The 23,263-nt window shown below is 49.5% G+C and overlaps 1 protein-coding gene across 2 annotated transcripts in view; it reads right to left on the bottom strand.

Moving 5' to 3' along the window:
* TMOD1 (tropomodulin 1) overlaps nucleotides 1-23,263 on the bottom strand; it is an 80,554-nt gene that overhangs the window by 48,486 nt on the left and 8,805 nt on the right. For both annotated transcript variants that reach the window (XM_032636056.1, XM_032636057.1), the window contains exon 2: nucleotides 11,124-11,274. In XM_032636056.1, coding sequence (XP_032491947.1) covers nucleotides 11,124-11,267 — 144 coding nt within the window. In that variant the 5' untranslated portion in view covers nucleotides 11,268-11,274. The remainder of the gene's footprint in view (nucleotides 1-11,123; nucleotides 11,275-23,263) is intronic.

A 23,263-nucleotide genomic window follows, 5' to 3' on the forward strand; every position in this document is an offset into this window, starting at 1 on the left:
CTCTCCAGAAAGAGCCAGGCCTTTGCCTCAGCCACCATGACCCTGCTGCAGGACTGGTGAAGCCCAGAAGCTAGCACATCCCCCGGACAGCTTTACAGGGTATTCGTGCTGACATCCAAAGGCACCCTCGTAGCCCAAGCCCAGTAGTTGTTTGTGGTGGAACCTATTGCTCACGACAGCACACTTTGTGTCTCTCTGCTGTTCATGGCACAAGGTGAGGCCAAACCTTCCCTTCCCGGCATTCTCCTAATCCTCCTTTTCTGCCTCCTGTACAAGGAAAATGTTCCACGTTCCCTGCAGTGCGGGGCACCCTGAGACAATGAATGAGTGATTGCGCTCCACAGGGGCCCAAGAGAGGGAGACACGCCCAAGTGTGAGCAGCTTACTCTACCCGGGCTTCCTGGAGGCGGTGGCTCCTGAGCTGAGTGAGTCCCAGGGCACTAGGCAGGACAGCCGGGGTAAGAGAAGAGAGGAGAGGGATGTTACCGGGGGATAGCACCGCGGAGACAGAGGCTTGGCAGGATGAGGGGGTGTGGCTCGCCAGGGGAAGGAGTCTGAGGCTGCAGGGTTTGGAAACGTCTCCATCCGAGGGGAACCGGCCTAGTTCAAGCTGTGCTGTCTCTTGCTGGGACCATCAGAGTAGCCTCAGGCTGGCCTCCCTGCCTCTGGCCTCTCCATCTGCACTCCCTTCCCCTTCTATCAGCCAGACGGACCGCACCAACTGGCGCATCTGACAGGGTCACTCCCCAACACACGCACAAATGCTCAGCACCTCTGCTAACCCACAGAATCATGACTAAATTCATCAGCCAGACATGGAGAGCTTTTCATGATTTGACCTCAACCTACTCCAGCCTCCCGATCTTCTCATCTTTAAGTATTCCATGTTCCAGCCACTCCAGGCTGCTCCGCATTCCGCAGCCGTGCCCCACACCCTCACCCTGCCAGGGCATTGCTCAGGCTGTGCTCTGTGCCTGGAATTCCATCCCTCCTCCCCTCCCAGCATACACCCTTCAAAGCCCTTCCCTTGGGCACCCTGTCCAGCCTTTGCTGTGCTCCCGGCACTGATCTGGTGATTCTCTTTCCAAACACCCTGAGGCATCTTGCCAATTCTTATATAATGTTCCTTCTAATTTGTCTTGGAGCACATTTATGCGGTATCCCTCTCCCCAGGGAGACTGAATGCCCCTCAAAGGCCAGCTGGGACGTATCCTAGTCATCTCTGAATCTCCAGCACCAAGCAGTGAGCGCTAATGTGTTCTGAATTGTCCAGAATCACACAGCACTGATGCTCCAGCAGGGAAAAGATGGTATTTCTTGGACACCCTTCAAGTCAGCATCACACCTGCTGCCCTGAGCTGTTTGCTGGGCACCCAGCTGCTGCCCCAAGCAGGTCTGGGGAAGGGGATGCATTATGAAGGGTGCTAGAGTGCAGGTGCCCACCATGGGACCAGAGTTTACTGATGGAGATTTTGGAAAACGCCAAGCTAGAGAGTAAGACCTTTGTAATGTTTCCTTTGGGGATCTGGATTTAAATTCCTAGCAACTCCTCTCACTCCTCCTCAGAACTTTTGGCAGAGCAGAACATCAGGCCATCAGACTGGCAAACCCATAGTGACAGACTTCAAATTGTCACCAATATCATATCTCCCCTTCTCCAGTAATAAAAGCACTCCACCCTTAGCTGAGCACATGGCCACTTAGATTTAAGGACTACTTTTCCCAGGCTCCCTTGCAGCTAGGTTGGGTCATGGTATGAGAACTGTCCAGTGGCAACTTCCGGTAACTTTCCTTAAAAGGTACTTGAAAAATGGCTTTTCTCCTTTTCTCCACCCCCACCCCTTTTCTTCTAATGCCTGGAATGCAGCTATCCTGGCCACCACCTTGGATCATGAGGATGGGGGCTACACCTTAGTGATGGCAAGGACGTGAGCTGCATGGAACCTGGGACTCTGGGATGTTTGGGGAGCTAAGCTCCCTACCTGCCCTAGACTGCCCACCTCTGGACTTTTATGAGATGAATAAACCACTGCTTACATCATGTTATTTTGAATCTCTATTACTTACAGCTAAACTGCATTCTAACTGACAGCCTGGGTTCTCATCCCAGGGCTTTGAGGCCACAAACAGGGCACTGGTGCTCTCTGACTTTGAATTTCCTTTCTGTAAAATGGTCAAGATCTCCTTTAGCTTGAAACCTCAGAATAAAGCCTTGAACTCTATCTTAGAAACAGATTATGACAATCAGTTTTATCACCACAGGGCATAATTGTTCACTTTCATTCCACTGAACAGACACTGCATTATGGGGAGACTCTGTCAGGGCAGCTGCATCTGGTTGTGCAAGTTGTACACTGGCACAACTCCAAAGGCATTATATGTTCTCTGCTTTATGTGAACAGTGGTTGCTGGAGTTGTGCAGTGCAAAACTTGCACAACTGTACCTGTGGTGCTACAGTGTGGCTCTAAATTGCAAGAACCCTAGATTCTAGTGGGCAAATCATATATTCAGGTTCAACAAACATTTATTAAACACCTATTATGTGCCAGGCACTGGGCTAGGTACTTTTCATCTATCTACCTACCTACCTATCTATCTATCTATCTATCTATCTAAAAATCTGTCATGTGAACAGAGTCAGAATTGGAAACTGGGAGACCTATAGTCCAATCAAATGCCAAAACTTGGTTTTGTCTGTATATTTGAATGAGCTGCCAACATTTTCAAATAGGAAACTTGCACATAAAAATTCAGATTTCCAGGCTCTCTCTTTAAAATTTTTAAAAATAAATTATTTTATTTATTTATTTTTGGCTGCATTGGGTCTTCGTTGCTGTGCACGGGCTTCCTCTAGTTGCAGTGAGCGGGGGCTACTCTTTGCTGCAGTGTGCGGGCTTCTCATTGCGGTGGCTTCTCTTGTTGCAGAATACAGGCTCTAGGCGCACGGGCTTCAGTAGTTGTGGTACGAGGCTCAGTAGTTGTGGCTCGCGGGCTCTAGAGCGCAGGCTCAATAGTTGTGGCACACGGGCTTAGTTGCTCTGTGGCACGTGGGATCTTCCTGGGCCAGGGTTCAAACCCAAGACCCCTGAGTTGGCAGGTGGATTCTCAACCACTGTGCCACCAGGGAAGCCCTCCAGCCTCTCTTGAAAAATTAGATGACGTGGCAATACTGGGCAACAATTGGTGGAGTGGAACAGCAAGTGCCCTTTAGTCAAGCACAAACTCTCCCATTTGCCTCAGTCCCCACCACTCCCTCCTGTCTCTGACACAGAGGCCAAGAAACAGTTAACATTTATCACTGGCTCTGTTGTTGCTTTTCTTCTTGGAAGGTAAAGTGGTAAGTGAAAAATTTCTTTCTTATGTCCACATCTCTTTCAAGAGTGGAAAAGTAAAAGATGACCCAAAATGGCCACGTGCCTCACGAAAATTGGTCCATCTTCCTCCTTTCGTTATATTACCTACCTACCTGATGTTGTGGGTGCTGGTTTGCTGCCTCTCAGGTAGAAGGTGTGGCAGTGGGAGAGATGGGGAAGAAACTGGGGGGCGGGTGGGAAGAGAGGGTTAAAACTTTATCTATGGTAATTTTTTTTTCTTCTTTTTAAGGGTGATCTGAATCAAGTAAGGCAACATTTTTACATTTGCTAAGTTTGGATAGTGGAAACATAGGTGTATTCTGTACTCTATTATATGTTTAACGTATTTCCTATTAAAAATGTCAAAGTCAAAAAGGTGCTGTGCTGGGGGCTTGGAGGGGGAGGGTCAGGAAGTCTTCTCAAGGGAGAGGTGGGGAGGTTGGGCCTTGAGAAATGGGAGGATTCTGACTTGAGAATGAAGGGCTCCAGATCCAAGAGGTCCCCCAGCAGCAGAGGCAGGGAGGAGACGATGGCAGGGCAGGGAGGAGGGCATTCTGGGGAGGCTGGAGGCCAGTCTTGGGGAAGGCAGTGGGGTGGAGAGGTGGTCACGGGGCCAGAAGACAGATGGCGGGATGGGGACACACTGACACCTGGCCTCACTCGCCCTCACTCCACCAGGCCCATCCTTGGCTCTGTGCACGGCCGGCAGTGTTTCTAAGGATGTGTGCCTATTTTTAGAGCAGAGATTTATTTCTTTCCATTTCAACTGTTTACTTCTGTCCTGGGCTTGTGAATCTGCTGGTTTGTGCTACAAGGGAGAACCACAGCCCTGTGGACCAAACGTGGCTGCTTCCTGCACAGCCAAGAGCATCCTCTGGTTTATAGGATAACATTTGGGCCATGAATATGGAGGATTTTATGATTTTGTAGAGTCGGGTGGGAAGCCATGCAGTGTGACAGGAAGTCCCAGGATTTTGTCCTGGTGCTGCGGCTTACTTGCTGTGTGACCTTGAACAAGTCCCTTCCCTTCTCTGGGTTTCAGGGGTTTTTTCTGTTGTTGTTGTATTGATTTTTCATCACTAAAGTGGGGATAGTACTGCTTACCTCAAAGGGTTGGTATGAGGATTTGATGAAATACATAAAGCACTGGGTGAATGACATGTGTGTAGGAGGGACTCTGTAAATCAGGGATTCTTTATCTGTGCCATGTTTGTATATACAGGGATAGGGGTGGGGCTTAGATCATGTCTAAGTGTTCCTCTAACTCTGAGATTCTACAGTCCTAGGTTTTCTCCTCCATCATTTCTCCCTGCAGTTCATGGTCCCTTGGTCTCAGAGCTTTTGACACATTTTGGGCTGAGGGAGACAGGTCTACCTGAATGTAGTCTGTCACCTACCAGCTATGTGATTCTGGGCATCCATTTCCTTTTCTTAAAATGATTTCAACCCCAACCTATGAGGATCAGTCTCATAGTATCCTCGTGGAGGTTTTTTGAGATGATGCCCATAAAACAGCATAGCACCTGGCATGTAAGATGACCTCAACAGAGAAATAACTGTAGTTTAAAAATTATTATTATTTCAGGCCTTGCAGGGGCCTGTTGTTTTCCATTGTTGTCTCTATAGTTGTAATGTGTCACAGACTCCCACTAGCATCCCACTAGCAGACTTCAAAATCAACTTGTAAAACCCAATTTCTTTGTAAGTTTGGGGTTATCTCTACCATCTTCTCTTGTGTAAATATTTTGACCCTTTTACTGAGACACTAAAAAATATTACTCCTTTTCCTCAAAGCCTCATTAACAAGTAACATTTATAGTGAAATTCTTTGTGCTGGTGGTTTCCTTCTTTTTTTAAGATTTATATTTATGGTGAAAATAACATAACAACTCCAAGAGAAACTGAATTAGAAAAAAGTAATTTGCTGGTAATTCCCCAGCTTTGTTCTCCAAGTTGCCTTCCAGGTCCTCCCACACACACTCACAGGAGGTGGTAGTTAACAGCACAGGCTACTGGGTCTGACGCTCTGGGCTGGAATCCCAGCTCCTGGGCAGGCTACTTCATCCCTCTAAGCCTCAGTTTCCCCATCTTTAAAATGGAGCTGATAACCAAACCTCTCAGAGGACTAAAGAAGATAATCCATGCAGGGCTTTGTCCCAGTAAATGTCAACTATCTGTTGATGCTATAAGAGCTCACACACTGTACCCTGCCCAAGTCACAGTATGACTTGTCATTCTCAAACATCGCTGTACATTGACCGTTTTCCCTGTTGCCTGGTACAAAGGCAATCTGAACCGAGGAGCTGGCTCAGCTTCAGAGCAGCATGCACTTAACTCCAGAGAGACAAGAAAGGGCAGATCCCCTTGGGGAATCAGTCAACAGCAGATACTTTTAGCACATGGAGCATTCCTCTCCCGTGGGAGTCCAAGTGCAACAATCTCACGATAAGCTTGAGTTTTTCCAGGACGCAGACTAAGACAGAGAAAGTTTGGGGGACTTTTTTTTTTAAACTGTGCCCAAGTTTGGAGTCCTCTGCTGCAAACAAAGCAGCTTTCCAACTCTGTGTACTCTACTGTGTCACATGACACGGGGGCTTAACAACTGCATCACTGAAAACATAACCTCCTGAGACATTACCTGTTAGCCGAATTCAGGTCGTAAGATTGCCAGGAACTGCTCATAAAATCAGAGACAGTTAGAGCTGGAGAGGGTGTCAGAGGGCATCTAGGCCCACTGTGTCCATTTTGCAGATAGGGAAACTGAGATCCAAAGAGGGAAAAGCACTTGCCAAAGTTGGGGGCAGAGCCAAGATTGAATAAGGACCTCTGCATCTCAGACTGTTTCTAGGAAGAAAAGGGGATAATTTTTCATACACCACCTTCCCCAACTACAAAACCAGGGCACATCCGTGGCTCAAACTATCTTCCTGAAGACTCCAGTGAAGCCTTATAGCTGTGTGACTAAGACGTGAACTTTTAGAGCCGTGTCATGGCTCTGCCACTGCCTCATTTCAGTTTCCTGGACAAGTTACTTCAGCTCTCAGTTTTCTCATCCGTAAAATGGGCAGGATAACAGTGCCTGCACCATAGGATTAGGATGACGGTTGAATGAATTCATATTTTCAAAGTGCCTAGAACAGCGTCTGCACATAAAAAGTGCCATATAAGCGCTTGTTAAACCAGAATTAAAACAGGAGGAGTACAGGGTATAAGAGAGAGGGCAGCGGTCCTGGGCTGGTTCTGCTCGGGCCTGTGACCACAGCAAGTTCCTTCCCCTCTCTGGGCTCAGTTTCTGCTCTGTAAGTTGGATGGCTGGACACCTGCCGGTCTCTGCATCCCCTCCCGGCCAGGGGCTCGGAGGCCCCTCCTGTTTGACCTCTCCCTGTGCTGTGATTTCAGAACATGGGCTGAGGGCAGGTGAAACTCGAGCTGGAATGTTTGTGCTCTCAGAAAGAATGGAGCCCCACTAGATCTTTTCAAAACTCCCATCCTGACTTGCAAATCAGGTAACAGAGACATCTCAGTGAAGGGCTAATTGTTAGATGGGGACAAAAACCCCACTAGTCTCCGTTATCTCCTATCCTTGCTCTGATTTCTCTCCTCTTTTTCTTGAACTTAGAGAGAAAGGGGGCTTTGAAAATGTCCATTTGAAGCCACAATGCTACGAGGATCACAGGTCTCGGATTGCCCAACCCTACTCTGAAATTCAAGTGCACTTGTACCTTCCTCCTGCCAGAGGGGGAGGTGCCACACTTTGGAGCCTGTGTGAAATCTGAGTCTCCATGCCCTGGTCCTGTGACGCTGAGCAAGTCAGTCAGCTCTCTGCACCTCATCGGCTTCTCCAGCCCTCCAGTGTTCACACGCATACCTTCCTGTTAATCACCGGTGAGAAGGGCTCGGGGCAGCTGGCTGTGTGACGGTACAGAGGCCCTGGGAATCTGCTGCTAGGGCCAGACACCCTGATATTAGGGGTGAGGCCATTTGCCAGTTTAGAAGTGAAATGGAGCTCCTAGCTGGGGCTCAAGCAGTCCTTAGGGGCTCCCCAGTCCTTAGGGGCTCCACTCCCGGTTCTGAGAGGGCTCCTCCATCTGCCCCCTTCCCACTCCCAGGTCTGTTGCCTGGCTCTGACCCTTGTCATCACCTACCCAATTTGTAGCCACAGCCTAATCTAAACTCGCCCCCATCCAGGGGCTCAGGGCAACTCCAACAGCCCCAAGGCCAGAGGCAGCAGGCTCTGGGGGCTCCTGGGAGTCTGTGCTTCACCCTGAAAACAGCAAAGATTCTGCAAGATGGCAGAAGGGTTGTGGAGAGGGGCAGGGGCCCTTCCTTATCTTCACGAAAGATCTCTGTCACTACCATGGGAGCCCTTCCACCTCTCACCCATCTCCCCAGCCTCTCCTCCAGTCCATCTGTCCTTAGTCAGCAAGTCCACTGACTCTCTGCCTTCGGGACTCCCTGGGCCTGCTGAGAAAAGTCCAAACTCTTTAGTCTTCCTTGCACCCCTCTGCCCCCATATCTAGCCCAAACCCCCTTCCAGGCTCAGCGAGCCCTCCACAGAAACCACGCCTAAACTCCCCATCCCCAATTACTTGCTGTACATGAGCCTTTGCTTGTGACCTTCACTCAGCATAGAATTCTTTGTTTTTATTCTTGACTTTGAAAAATCCAGGACCCAGTCCCAGTATCACCTATTCTGTGAAGCCTCCCACCAAAAAGAATTAATCCTCTCCCTGAGTGCTCCCACTTAGGACACGGTTTATTATGCCCGCTCCCCACTGGATGGAGGGCCTGAAGGGCAGAATCCCCACTAGGCTCCCCTGCTGGTGGCCGCACAGGGGTCGGCGCATGGCAGGTAACTGAGTCATGTTTACTGAATTGACTAGAAGTAGCTACATCCTCCTTTAGTTCTCACTTTTTAAAATTATCTGCTCTTGCAATTCTATACAACGGTGATCTAGGATAGAATTAGAACAGAATAACTTTATAGCACTAAAGCTGGAAGCTTGATTGTTTCTTCCCTACATCACTGGTTTTTATGGAAACCCAGGCTAATGGAAAGCGGTGGTGCAGGGGAAGGAGGAACCCAAGGCTCTCCCACCAACGCTGTCTTCTAATCAACCCCAGCAGCCTCACCTCAGGGACCGTCTCCTCCTGGCGGGGTCGGGGGTGGGGGGCAGCAGGAGTCGTGAATAGCAAGATGAGAGCACATTGCTGGAGGGGCTTGTCACTCTGTGTGGCCTAGGGCCCAGCACCCCTAAACAAGGATTCTGGGTTATCTAGAAAGAAGACATTTAATCAAACCCGGAGATAAGACCAGGTTATAAGCTCGTGGAAGCTTAGCTTTGAATGGGACCAACCAACTCCATTATTTCATGGATGGGGACACTGAAGCTTAGGGACAGACAGCAACTGGCGCAAGATCACACGAATGTAAGAGACAGGGCCAGGGTTGCACCTGGGACACCTAACCTCTAGTCCTGCATATTCCCTGCTAACCTACATTCCCTCTACACTAGCTGCAATTACTTGAGGGTTAGTGAAATGGTAGTGTTTTCTTGTATGGATCACTGTTAAACTAGGGTTGAGCAGTGACAGGTTTTTTTTTAAAAAGGCATGAAATATCCCACTTTTAATTTAAAAATATATCAAATGGGAAATTCACTTGATTCAGTAACATTCATTCTCTCCCTTCTCTGAGCTGGGCATTGGCCGGGGTACCTGAAATAGCCACCTCCCTCAGCTCTGCTGACAGCTCCATGGTGACCGGCCAAACCACAGACATGACCAGGGAGCCTCCTGCCTTGTGATGCCGTAACCTCACTGCAGAGGCAAATTCTGAGTATTAAACACACTTACGTGTGCTACCTGACACATATTCCCCACCATCCTGTGGCAGCGGGCTTGACAGAACGGTGGACTTGGCTTTTGCAGGCTCAGCTGCAGTACAGCTAGGTGGCAATACCCTGCGGGACTGGGGCAAGTATCTCTAGGAGCCTGTACATGCTCTGAATAAGAGTCCAATATATGGCGCTTCTCCTCCCACGGCCAGGATTCACGGGTCCAGAAATGGGAGTAGCACCGCTCACTATTACCAGTGGTCCCCCTAGTGACCCACTGGCAAAAGTTGTGCATCCTGTTCCTGTGACCTGATGCTCTGCTGGCCTCAAGGTCTTAGTTAGTTCCAAAGGGAGGAATGCTTCCACTAGGAGACATAGCAGTGATTCCATTGGATTGGAGGTTAAGACTGCCACTTTGGGCTCCTTATGCCTCTGAATGAAGAGGCAGAGAGGGAGTTTCTGTACCGGCTGGGGTGATTGGTCCTGGTTACCAAGGGTAAATCAGACTGCTGCTCCACAAGGGAGGTAAAGAAGAGTATGTCTGTAATACAGGAGATTCCTTAGGGCTTTCTTAGTATTGCCAGGACCTGTGATTAGAGTCAATGGAAAACTATAACAACTCAATCCAGGCAGGACTACTAATGGTCCAGGCCCTTCGGAACTAGGTTTACTCCGCCAGGCAAAGAACCACACCCAGCTGAGGCTATGGTTGCTGAAGGTGAGGGAAGTACAGAATGGACAGTGGAAGAAGGTAGTTATAAATACCAGCTGTGACCACATGACCAGTTAGAGAAACGAGGACAGTGTGGTCAGGAGTATTTCCTCTGTATTTTTTTATGAACATGTTTGTGTATGTGTGAGTCTATGTATGTGTATTAAGTAAATATCTTTGTTTTCTTCCCTCTCTTATTCTCTTAACATGAAACACAAGATGTATTGGTTTTATATGGTGGTATCTAAGTATTGTTAATTTTACATCATAGTATTAAATTATGGGAGATCAAGGAGAAAAGTAAACAGTACTCAAGGACTTTACCTCTTCTTCTGGCAGGTTATACACAGGATAGTTGTATCATGTTAGGCAGAATTATGACCTTGTTATTGTCTTTATTTGGAGATAAGTATGGTTTAAGGAGATGTGTATGGGTGCCAAGTTGACTAGGAGTGGACTTGTGATGGTTAATTTTATGTCTCAACTTGACAGGGCCATGGGGTGCCCAGGTGTTTAGACAATTATTCTGGGTATGTCTGTAAGGGGGTTTCTAGATGAGATTAACATTTGAATTGGTAGACTGAGTAAAGCAGATTGTCCTCCCTAATGTGGGTGGGCCCCACCCAATCAGTTGAAGGTCTGAATACATGTAGAACAAAAAAGCTGATCCTCCTACCAGCAAAGGGGGAATTTCCTCCTGCCTGATTACTTTGAGCTGGGTAACTGCTTTTGTGTTTTGTTTTTTTTCTTGCCTTTGGACTTGAACTGAAAGCACTGGCTCTTCCTGGGTCTTGAGCCTGCCAGTTATTCGACTGAAACAATACCATCAGCTTTCCTGGTTCCCAGGCCTTTGAACTCAGGCTAGAACTACACTCCCAGCTGTCCTGGGTCTCCAGCTTGCCAACTGCAGATCTTGGAACTTGTCAACCTCAATAACATGTGAGCCAATTACTTATAATAAATTTCTTTATACATATATATATATATATATATATACGTATATAATCTCCTACCTCCTAATGGTTCTGTTTCTCTAGAGAACCCTGACTAATATAACACACACTCACACACGCACCTGCAAAGGCAATGTTACTCCAATGTTATTGTCATAGTGGGAAAGGGAAAGTGGTACTTCAGGAAGTCGGCCTACCCCTCCCCTAGGTGGTAATGGCTGCTGTCCTTGCAACTGTGACAACGTGTCCCCTTTAGTGTCTACTCACATCAGGGTCCAGCTCATCCAGCTCATTTTCCAGGGTCCTCAGCTCTTCTTCTGTAAGGGCTCCAAGGATTTCATCTTCATCCAGGTCACGGTATTTCTCTAGTTCTCGTCTGTACGACATCGTAGAAGAACTTTCTGTTCCCATCTATGACCTACCAGAAAGAGAAAAATCTTAGAAAGACCCTTCTTGGATTTGCTCTCAGAGCAAATAGATGCTTGTCACTCACATGGAGCCATGGGCATGTTTTATGAATTGTCAGGATAATAATTACTATACTGGAATCCTGTATTAAGTTGGACTAATTATCTCATAAACCTTGCAAGGTAAAAGTCCTGAGGGCTTGCAATTTAACGACTTGTAATTGTTGTAATTGGCATGGCCATTAGTTACAAGTAATAGGTGATTATAAATGGCTTACGACTGCCTGAAAACTATTTTATTCTTCAAATAGTTCGAAAATTTTCTGTACAACCCTCCACCCTTCACCCCACACCCTGATGGAAAACATGAACGATGGAAATTCTGCCAAGGCTGATCTTAAAAGCAGGGGAAGTGTCAGTGGTTAATTAAGCACCTGCTGCATGCAGGCCCTTCCCCTACAACATCTCATTCAGTCCTCACAAGAAGCAGCTGACGGTAATAGCTAACTTTGACTACCATAGGCCAAGCTGTGCGTTAAGTAATTCCCAAGGACGTTCTAATTTAACCTCTGAGGTAGGCATTTATCCCCATCTTGCAGATGAGGAGGCTGAGTGACTCACACAAATCACACTACCAAGAGGGGACAGGACCACCATTTGAACCCCAGTCTGCTGGCTTTCCAAGCCCACGTGGCTCTAGCCATTGTATCAGGCACCTTTTCATAGAGTCACCTAACTTCATGGCCAGAAGGAGATCGCCTGGTCCAGACCTCTCACTTCACCCCCCCAGGGAGCTGGCTCAGAGGGAGGAAGTGATTGATCGAGGGGGTGGGAGTCCAGGTCTGCCGCTTCCCAGCTGCTCTCCTTGCGAGAGAAGGCTACTGCATATTCTCTGTGGCACAGATGACACCTAACACCTGTTTGTATCCTATCTCTGCTACTTCCATAACCATGACACTTTCACACCTGAGAACTCATTCAATCCTGATGCCACACCCTGTAAATTGAATTTTTTAACTAACACCTTTTTATCAACAAAGAAACTGAGGGATGACCTAGGGCTTGACTCAGAACCCCTGTCACCGGACCCCAGTGCTCCCCACTACACCACACTGCCTGTCACCTAACCCGGGAGACACAATGGGGCCCTAAGCCCTTCTGTCCCCCAGCTTGGCTGGAACTGTCTGATAACATGACAAGCCCAGCTCACACATCACCTCCTCTGTGAAGCCTCAGTGTCCCCTCTCTGAGCAAAGTTCATCACGGCCACAGCACTGCACCCACCCCTCTGCACGCAGCTCGCACGTCTGCCTCCTGCGGCTTCCTCATGGGCAGGGCCTGGGTTTGCTCCACCCCACTCTCCCGAGGGCCTGACACAGGGCTGTGCACACAGCAGGAAGTCTTTCACTGAAATGAACCCAATTCCAGTTCTCACCTGCCATTGGTGGTCCAATCAGACCACCTTGAGGACATTCTGGGCTCTTCTCTTGGAAAGTGGACAGTGTCAGCTTGCTGCAGGAGCTGCTAGCATCTCTGTGTCTAAGGCAGTTCCCACCTGTCCTGCAGCCTGCGTGAGCTGAGCTCTCAGCTTTTGTTTCTGAGGCTGACAGGCTAAAGGGTGAGGCAGCAGCTCAGAGCATTTGTAAATGCTGCAGAATGAAATGTGTTATTATGTACAGAGTTGATGTTATGGGTGGAACTGTGTCCCCTCCAAATTCATATAAGTTCTAACCCCCTGTACCTCAGTAACCTAGAACCACATTCCAAGTAAGAATGTGACAGTTACTTGGAAAGAGGGTTGTTGCAGATGTAATTAGTTTAGATGTGGTCATGCCAGAGGAGGGGTCCCTAATCCAATAGGGCTGATGTCCTTATAAAGAAGGGAAATTTACACAGGCACACAGGAAGAACACCATGTGAAGATGAAGGTAGAGATGGGGGTGATGCTTCTGCAAGCCAAGGAATACCAAAGATTACCAGCAAACCACCAGGAGCTGGAGTAAAGGCCTGGAACAGACCCTCACAGCCCTTGGAAGGAACCAACCCTACCAATACCTGGATCTTGGACATCTAGTCTCCAGAACTTTGAGACAAAAATCTCTGCTATTTGGGGCTTCCCTGGTGGCGCAGTGGTTGAGAGTCCGCCTGCCGATGCAGGGGACACAGGTTCGTGCTCCGGTCCGGGAAGATCCCACATGCCACGGAGCGACTGGGCCCGTGAGCCATGGCCGCTGAGCCTGCGCATCCGGAGCCTGTGCTCTGCAACGGGAGAGGCCACAGCAGTGAGAAGCCCGCGTACCGTTAAAAAAAAAAAAAAAAAAAAAAAAAAAATCTCTGCTGTTTAAGCCACTCAGTGTGTGGTACTTTGTCACGGCAGCTGTATCAAACTAATACAATCAGTATCACCTTCCTCACAGTGTTTTGTGGTTTTAGACCCCAATGGAAACAAACACAAACAAAACCCGTGGCTCATCTGTGAAATGACTGATGGAATTTTCCAGAGTAGAGAGAAACAAAACCTAGGAAAAGATAACCAACTTATCAATCAAAAAGCTGGGATTGTTAATTTGAAACAAAGTAATTAAAAATAAACAAAAACCAAAGTTGACTAGGCTACCGAAAAAGCCTCCATTTCAGAAAGAGAGCAGAGATACGTGTTATTAATATAAGTTTGTGCATGTGTGGGCCTCTTTGTAGGAGAAATCCGAGTGTGTGACAGCTGGCTTGATAAGAAAGGACTTGCTTCCCAAATACAGAAAAGGCCAGTGCCATCCTTTTCTCTAAGAATGGCTCAGCTTGGTCTGACGTCTTCCTTTGACCAGACCCCAAGAATGCAATGTTCAGACCATAAATGGCCCCCCCACCCCGGCTTGATTCATTTCTATTTACTTCCAAAGAAAGCACAAGCAGCTGACGATGCTCTGGTATAGATGGAAAAAAAACCTTCCTGACGCCTCTCAGAGAATAACCTAATTTGGATTTTCCTGAGTGGAGCCGGGAGAGGCCCTGTGGTCTCCATCCCAGGGCCAAGAGGACCCTAGTAAGGGCTCGGAGGCTTCCAGAATCAACTCACAGACACACCTCCGAATTAGCATCTCTCAGATGGGCTGCAAAACACGCTTCTGGTGCTCAAACAGGTCTTGGGTTGTACCAAGTTGCACAGGGCTCTCTACTCTGCCTGACTTCTCAAAACCCTTGGTCTGCTTTCCCACAACGGATGTCAGTCGCCAAGACAGGGAGGGTACAAGCAGAACTTCCCTGTCCTTTGGACCATGAACCCATGTCTCTGAGAAACTGCTCCTGGAACTGGAATCTCATGGAACGTTTGGAAAACACAGCCTTAGATTCACCTCTGGGTCATATGGAGAGCCATTCAGACTCACACAAGAAGGGGCTGGGGGACAGAACCAGCTGGGACAGGTTTGGAACCCTAGGAGCTTCCCATGCTTGTTACCTTGGCCGGTTGACTCATTTTTCCTAGATGGTTTGCACTAAAACCCTTAGAAAGAGTCATGGACAGACCCTGGAGAAAGGGACGAGCCAGTACAAGGGAACAGGGGAGAGAGGAATCCATGTCAAAGCCACCCGGGGAAAAAAGGAGCTGGGAATGAGCAAGAAGAGAGGGGTAGGTGGCAACTATGGGGCCTGCTGGAGGGGGGATGGAGCTGGGTAGCAGGCTACCTCCAGAGATGCCACCCCGAGGGATGCGATCATTACATTTCCTGAAGAAGTCTCCATCTTTGCGCACACAGGAAAGTTAATGTTCCGCTTACACACTCCACGGTGCCGATGAATTTAAAACTCCTATTTCAAAGGATTTAAAAGGCCCTTTCTAATGTTAAGTGTCCTGTGAATATTACAGAGTGATGAGGCATCACATTAAATAAGCTGAGAGGAACGGAGAACTCCTAAGGTAAACTATGAAGCTGTCAGCTTCAAGCCACTCTCATCTACTTGGCTCCCAGGGACAGTTTCTCTAAGGTGAGATTCTTCTCCTATGGTCAGTGATGTGGAAGAACTGGAGGTGGGGGACAGACAGGGCAGGAGGGAGGTGAAAACACCACGTTAATAGAGCCCACTGCAAGCTCAGCTTTAAAAGATGGCTTGGGGGAACTCCCTGGCAGTCCAATGGTTAGGACTCCATGCTCTCTCTGCCAAGGGCCTGGGTTCAATCCCTGGTCGGAGAACTAAGATCCCAGAAGCTGCACGGCGCGGCCAAAAGAAGACAAAAAAAAAAAAAAAAAAAAAAAAAGATGGTTTGGAAGAGATGGTATTTTATAGCTGTTAGTAAAAGGCCCCTGTTTCCTCGTAAAAGAGGTGTCACAGATGGACACAGACCTGAGATTCAGAGGACTTTGGCTGGTGTGCCAGTTGTGGTGGTAACTCCCTGGGTGACCCTCACTGAATCCCTCCCCTCCTCTGGGCCTCTGTTTGCTCATCTGTAAAATAAGCATAAATGGACCCGGAAATTCTGCTTGTAACCTATCCCCCTGGGTGGTCTTTAAACTGTGCTCAGGGGAGAGCTCAGGCTCTGAGAAAGCTCTTCCAGAGCCCCTTCAGGGGGTTAAATAGGAGAGGCTAAGCAAGAGGGCTCACCCCCTGTACTGTCTGATTTATGGAGGGTTCCACATAAGGTTTCTCTTGAAGAAAGGATTCAGCTGCTAAAATAAAAAGTTGAAAATCACGTCCAGCCTGGGGCTGAGGCGTGGTTAACGCCGGCTCCACAAATATTAGCCACATTATTATGAGGCTGCGGCAGGGCCGCTGCCTCTCCGCCCCGCTCCCCTGCTCCCCCATACACTATCATCTGTCTGTAATGTTCGCCCGGTAAGGACATGCGTCTTGTCCTCATGGCCCCAGTGCCTAGTCCTGTGCTTGGTAAAGGTGTTAGGAGGGCATGAGCACATTTGGGCTTTGCTCTAGTGTCCTCGGAACTTGGGGCAAGTCCCTTCTCTTCTCAGGTCCTCTGTTTCCCCTTCCTTAACATGGAAAACTCTGGGAGGGCTGGGAACCCAAGAGGGGAGGGATGGGACAGGAAGGGGTGATGAGGTTGCCCAAGGCAGAACCGCGCCGCTGCTGCCTGCTTTACAAATTGGGTCCTGAGTAAGAGCTGGTGAGGAAAAGAAAAGGACAGCTCAATAAATTAAAAACGCGTTTAAAAACTGAAGTCTTCCAAATCCTGTGCATTTTACACTATTGGCACATCTGGCCTCCCTGCTTCTCAGTGGCAGAAACCTTAAGCTTCTGCTAAATATGAAAATAATAGAATTTACAAGCTGTGCCAGGAAGTAAAACCAGGCAGGTTGGATGGTAAAAATGAGTGGGTCAAGGGCTGAGGCCATCCATCAGGAAGCTTCAGGAATGAAAGCTCTGAGACAGGGCAGCTCCTGGAGCACCGAATGCACTTTTAGATCTTTCACGGGAGGTGGGTGCCGTCACTTGTGTTAATGGCTCTTCCAGCATCTGCCCCAGGGGACACTGCGGCAGGAGGCTCTGGAGAGGTATCTTGATTTATGGACTGCATTTCCCTGAGGTCAGGAAGAGCTGAGTCACAAGTTCAAATGAATATTTTCCAGTTATACCATCTTGCTATTTCAGCCACAGTGAAGGGAGGTGGATTTACAAACAAAGTTGATTCTTCGTAACCCTTCTCCTCTGTCTTTGTCTTCTCTTCTCTTTGGGACGACACTTTGGCTGAAGGGATTTTAGGCCATGATCCCTCATCACTAAAGCCTGAGCCTCTCTCTTCCGTTGGCTCCAGGGACACAAGAGTGAGTGCCTGAGATGTCCTCTGTTCCTCCCGAGAGAGCTGTCTCCCCACTGCCCTCCTCCAAGGGGCACCTCTGGGGGCAGCCATGCTGTATAGCATGTGATCCCTACCTCAGCTGACTGGGCAGAGTCAGTCAGTGATCAATTGGCTCAAAGGCAGCCAATTGAGTGGCTAGTCAGTGATCTATGTGGCTTGGATTTAAAAAAAAGAGTGAGTGAGCTGGTTGAATGAGCCCCTTCATTCCTTGGCATTTGTATTGGTTCCTGAGACTGCCCTAACAAAGTACCACAAACGGAGGGGCCTAAACAGCAGAAATTCATTGTCTCTCAGTTCTGGAGGCTAGAAGTCCAAAATCTAGGTGTGGCAGGGCTGGTCCTTCTTGTGGGGAGATCTGGGGGGTGAACTCATGGGGATGAGAGATGGGGAACACGGCGTCCCAGAAGAGCCCAGTCCCTGCTCCCTCAGGCTTGGGCCGCTACGGCTCCTGCTGGAGTCCCATGAGACTCCCGCCCCACCACAATCCTTACAAGGCCCACCCTCTCCTCGCACACCCTCGCTGCACTCAGTTACCTCGAATGCATCCCTGCTCCTTGCGGCCAGACAAGTACAAGACTGTCCCGGTTTGCCTCCTTCCTTTCTCCCCCGCCCTTCTCATTCTTCCTGATGACGGATTCTTCTTGGCCCACCTGTGCCCCTGGGCGCTGCCCTCTTACATCTCACACTCCCCCTGGGGGCTCTCTCCAAGTGGGGTCAGCTACCAGTGATAAGCTGATGACCCTCGCAGGGTCTCGTGCTCTGTTGAGCGCATCTCCTGGAGTCCCTCAGGCTTCACGTGCCCAACCCGGAGGGCAGTCAGTCACCTCTCCGCCACCACCAGCCCCTCACCCTGCTGCTGTCAGCCACCCAGGCCAGCACCTGGGGGTCAGTCCGAACCCTCCCCTCGACCTCCCCAGTTCTGGTGGGTCCCCACGCCTGTCAACCCTCTCTCTCTCTCTCATTTATTCTTTGGAATGCTATAGGGGTTTTTGTTGTTGTTAGATTGTGGTAAAATACACAGCATAAAATGAACCATTTTAAGTGTATAGTTCTATAGGATTAAGTACATTCACGTTGTTGTACAGCCATCACCAGCATCCATGTCCAGAACTTTTCCATCTTTCCCAGAGGAGACTCTGTCCCCCTTTAAGCGCTAACTCCCCGTCCTGCTCCCCCCAGACTCTGCAGCCACCATTCTGCTTTCTGTCTCTATGAATCGGACTACTCGAAGTGCCTCACCTGAGTGGAATCATACACTGTTGTCCTTTTGTGACTAGACTCCCATCTCTTTACCATCCCTTGTATCTGTCCCTCCTCTCCCTTGTTACGGCGACTGCCTTTTTTGGATCTGTGTTGTCACAACAGCCTCCCAACCCAGTTCCCTGCCTCAGTTCTGCTACCTTCCTGTCCACACGCAACTCAGCCTTCAAGTGATCTTTGTGAAAGTCACTTCTTTTTTTTTTTTTTTTTTTTGCGGTACGCGGGCCTCTCACTGTTGTGGCCTCTCCCGTTGCGGAGCACAGGCTCCGGACGCGCAGGCTCAGCAGCCATGGCTCACGGGCCCAGCCGCTCCGCGGCATGTGGGATCTTCCCGGACCGGGGCACGAACCCGCGTCTCCTGCATCGGCAGGCGGACTCTCAACCACTGCGCCACCAGGGAAGCCCGAAAGTCACTTCTAATGCTGCTCCTGAGCTGAAGCCACCTTCAACAGCCCCCATTATGACAGATGGAGTGCAAACTCCCCAGCCTGGGGTTTGAGGCCGTCGGAGACCTGGTGGCCTCTGTGCCACCCCAGCTTCTAATCCCCGCACAGGCTTTCCCCTCCCAGCTGGACCCTCCACTCACCCCCAGTACCTGAGCACCCCTGACATTCTGGGCCAAGCACACGCAGTCCTCTCAGCCTGGAGCACCCTCTCCCCACCTCCTCACTGGAGAGCCTCGGCCTCCCTGCAGTGCTTCCCTGCCCAGTGGAGGTGACGGCGGCTCCCGCCTCCCAGCCCCCAGGCTGAACTGGGTTGGGGACAGCATCACATCTGACCAGCATCACACGCACAACTCAGGCTAAAGCCTCCGTTACTGCAGGTCAGTCAGGAACACAGACCCCCCGGAGCTGGGTGGACACCAGAATTCTCTCCCAGGCTAGTGACCCCAAAGGGAAGAAAGTCAACTGTCCCTCGACTGGATGGGGCAGGGTAGGGTGTGGAAGAGGTAGACAAGTAGGGATTGGAAGTTTGGGGGGCTTACCTTCCTCAGTGTTTAAGCTTTAGAAGAGGGTCATAAAATGTGACACAATAATTACACCCAAAACCAGTCCAAAGTGCAGAGACCTTTGCAACTTAAAACAAACAAACAAACAAACACTTTCATGCCCGCAGTTTCATGTCCCCTGCAGGGCAAGAAGTGAGAGTGCCTTGGCATGTTGTCATCTATGATTGGATCCAGACAGACAGGGGGAGGGAGACAGCTGGACCAAGAGGGCCCAGCTCTCCCAGGCACCATCTCGTGTCCCCGGGCAGCCCCTGTGTGATGGCCTGAGTGCTCACTTAGCCCTGATGAAGGACTCTCCCAGGCAGGACTGGCTACAGGATTTGCCGGGTCCAGTGCAAAATAAGACTGTGGGGTCCTGAGTTCAAAAATGGGAAAAAAGTGCCACTAAAGGTACCAAGAAATAAAGTTTTTCCTTTCTCTCATGGTCTCTGTCTTGATCTGTCGTGGTGTCTTTCTACACAGGTGCCCGAGTGCTGTGACTCAGAGAGGGCACACCAAGTCCTCTGGCTGCCAGCTTCCCTCCCCTGCCAGATACAGGACAGACATGCTCTGCCCGGGTAGGGAGCGGGCAGTTGAGCCAGGCTCCTCCCCTTCCAATGGGGTCACTGCCCTAACACACGGAGATGGGTGATCCCAAGGGTATCCCAACCTCTGCACCAGGACAATAGATGCCTGGATCACGGGACGACAAGAGGCTTGCCCTGCAAGGTTGCCAGCCGAATGCAGCCAGGGCGAGAGCCCCAGTAGTAGCTGGGCAGTGGTGGGGAGGGGGAGGCTGGTAGGACCTGGGGGCGCCAGGAGGCGAAGCAGCTGGAGTCTGAGAACCCATCCTCAGGAAGCAGAAGGCAGCAGGAGATGGGACTTCGTGCGGGACCTCAAAGCCCTGGTGCACACTTCACTGTCCATGGGGCTTCACTTTAAAATATAAATCCAAAGATAAAATTAAGAATTTCAAGAAATCGACTGCCGAGCATTCAACCAAGCACAGAGTGCTTCCGAGAGCAGGGCTCTGTACAACCTACAACCTGTTCCCAGCCCTCTTCCCAGGACACACACCCTGAAGGCTCCAGGGCTAGACTCAGCCTTGGCTCACCTGGGATGGTCCTTTTCTTCTCTAGTATCCTCCAAACCACTGAGATCTCCACTCCCTGGGGTCTATAGGAAGCTGGAGCCCTTGTGCAGTGGCAGAAGGACACTGGGATAGGAGTCAGGGGATTCGATTACAAGTCCTGACTTTGGTTGAGGATGTGCTGTGTGGCCTCGAGCAAGTTGCTGTACCTCTCTGGATCTCAGTTTCCACAACCTAATTCGTTGAGTGAGTGTTTACTGAGCACCCACGTTGTCCAGGGCATAGTCGGCCTTTGTGGGAGAGACACAAATTAATAGGAGAGTTCCGGCCCTCAGGAAGCTTGCAATTAAGTTGGGAGGATAAGACTCACACAGAAATCCCTGGGGTGGTGTCATACACATCCTCTCTTCACCCACTACCCTCAGAGGGAGGTTGAGCTGGGCCATTAGCCCCACTTTACAGATGATGTCTCCTCTTGGGTCAGCCTGGTGGCAGGTGAAAGCATGGACTAGGGGTCATGCAGGCTTGGGCTAAAATCCCTGCCCTGGCTCTAACTGGTGGGGCAATCTTGGGCATGTCACTTAGTGCCTCTGAGCTTCATGGATTCATTTGTAAGGTAAGGGCACAACCTGTACCTCTGAAGGGGTACTGTGAAGAAGCAGTGACATAAAGGATGGGGCAGTTCAGATGGCTGGTTTCCTTCCCTCTTCCTCAGTTTCATGAAGCTCCAGCCCAATAAGCCAACCCTACAAGCATTAGATGGGTGGACATGGCTGGGTAGCCATGAGAAAGGTTTGGGGGGTCTCAAGTGACTGTCTACCCAACATAAATCAACAGTGTGAGGCGTTGGCCCTCAAAGCCATGGTGTGATCTCAGCTGCATCAATAAAGGTACAGTGGACAAAGTAAGGGCGATGATGGCCTTGCTAGGCTTCAGGCTGGAGCTCAGCTCTGGGCCCCCACTCTTGCACTGGGGGTGTGCGATTATTTTTTCTTTTTTTAATAAGGCATTGGTTGGGCTTCCCTGGTGGCGCAGTGGTTGAGAGTCCGCCTGCCGATGCAGGGGACACGGGTTCGTGCTCCGGTCCGGGAAGATCCCACATGCCGCGGAGTGGCTGGGCCCGTGAGCCATGGCCGCTGAGCCTGCGCGTCCGGGGCCTGTGCTCCGCAACGGGAGAGGCCACAGCAGTGAGAGGCCCGCGTACCGCAAAAATAATAATAATAATAATAATAAGGCATTGGTTATATACAGTCAAGTGGGCAAGTCTTAAGAGCACGGCTCACTGAATCTTCCCATATGCATACACCTATGTAAACACCACTCAGATGAAGATATAGGCCATTTCCAGCCCGCCAGAAGGCTTTCTCATCCCCCTCCCAGTCCATCTCCCTCAAAGGCAACAACTATTCGGACTTTTAAAGCCTTCTAATAAATTAGCTTTGACTGTTCTTGAACATCATATAAATGGACACATATAGAGGGTATGTTCTTGCATCCGGCTCCTTTCAGATGCAACTTTATATCTGTGAGATTCATCCACGTTGTGTGTTAGAGTGGCAGGTGATTCTTTTTTGTTGATGTGTAGTATTCCATTACATGAACTATACCATAATTTGTGTGTTTACTCTACTGTTAATGGACATTTAAGTTATTTCCAGTATTTGGTAATTATAAGTAGCCCTATGATGGCTTTTGGTGGGAATAATCACTTATTTCTCTTGGGTATGTACCTGGAGCAGAATTTCTGGATCACAGAGTTGGCATACACTTAGTTTCAGTAGGTACTGTCAAAAAGTTTCCCAAAGTAATTGTACAATTTTACATCCCCTCCAGCAGGGTTTGAGAGTTCCAGTTGCTCCACATCTTTGCTCATTCTTGGTATTGTCGGTACTTTCCTTTTTAGCCATTATGGCGGGTGGGTAGTGGTATCTCATTGTGCATTTCCCTGATGACTAAGGATGCAGAGCACGTTTCATATGCCTACTGGCCATATGGGTGACCTCTCCTGTGAATTGGGCCTTTTCTCTTGAGTGGTGCTGGCCGAGTCCAGAGAAGGGGGGCAGGGTGTCATATGAAGAACAGTTGAAGGGCCGGGGGAACATGGTCACACTCTGCAAACTTCTAATGGGCTGACCTGGGGAAGAAGGAACAAAAGTGGTCTGTGGATGCCAGCGCTCAGAAGACATAGATTTACTGAGGTGACCAGGACATGGATTTCCGATCAGCGCAATGAATTGTCTAAAAATAAAAAATGTCCAAGGAGGCACTGGGCTGATTCAGGAGGTGGTGAGCACTTGTTATGCCAGGCATGTGAGCAGAGATGCTAGAGCCCTAGATGAGGTTTTCCAGAGACGGCTGACGTCTCGACTGATGGTGGGTTTTAGGAGTTGACAAGATGAGATTTCAGGCCTATGAAGGCCTGGTTCTGTTATGTAAGACATGTTTGGAGCCACTGAGTGGAGAGCATGGGGGCTCAGAGATGATCAGCTCTCTTTAAAAAAGACTTGCTTCCTGGCCTGTTTGCATTATTCTCCCTAGCTGATCTCATTCTCTTAGTCATACGGGAAAGTACCTTCTGAAAAAAGCAGGGAAACAAGACACAGCATTTGACTCCGTCACTCTCTGCAGTGACTCTGAGCCCCATCCCAGTTCACACGGAGCCTCAAAGGTCCACACGTCAAAGCTGTCAAAGGTTTAAATTAGAAAAGCACGTGTGTGTGCACGCACCATTGTGTGTTTTCATTTTGCACCTCTCGAGGTCATCACGGTGTCTGAGTCACTGAACGAATCATTGTAAGCAAGAGGGTTCCAGGAAAAGACGCTGAACCCATCGCCCTGTCCCAGCTGGCCTGCCCA

This window comes from Phocoena sinus, chromosome 6 (genome assembly GCF_008692025.1).
Source record: "Phocoena sinus isolate mPhoSin1 chromosome 6, mPhoSin1.pri, whole genome shotgun sequence".
NCBI lineage: Eukaryota > Metazoa > Chordata > Mammalia > Artiodactyla > Phocoenidae > Phocoena > Phocoena sinus.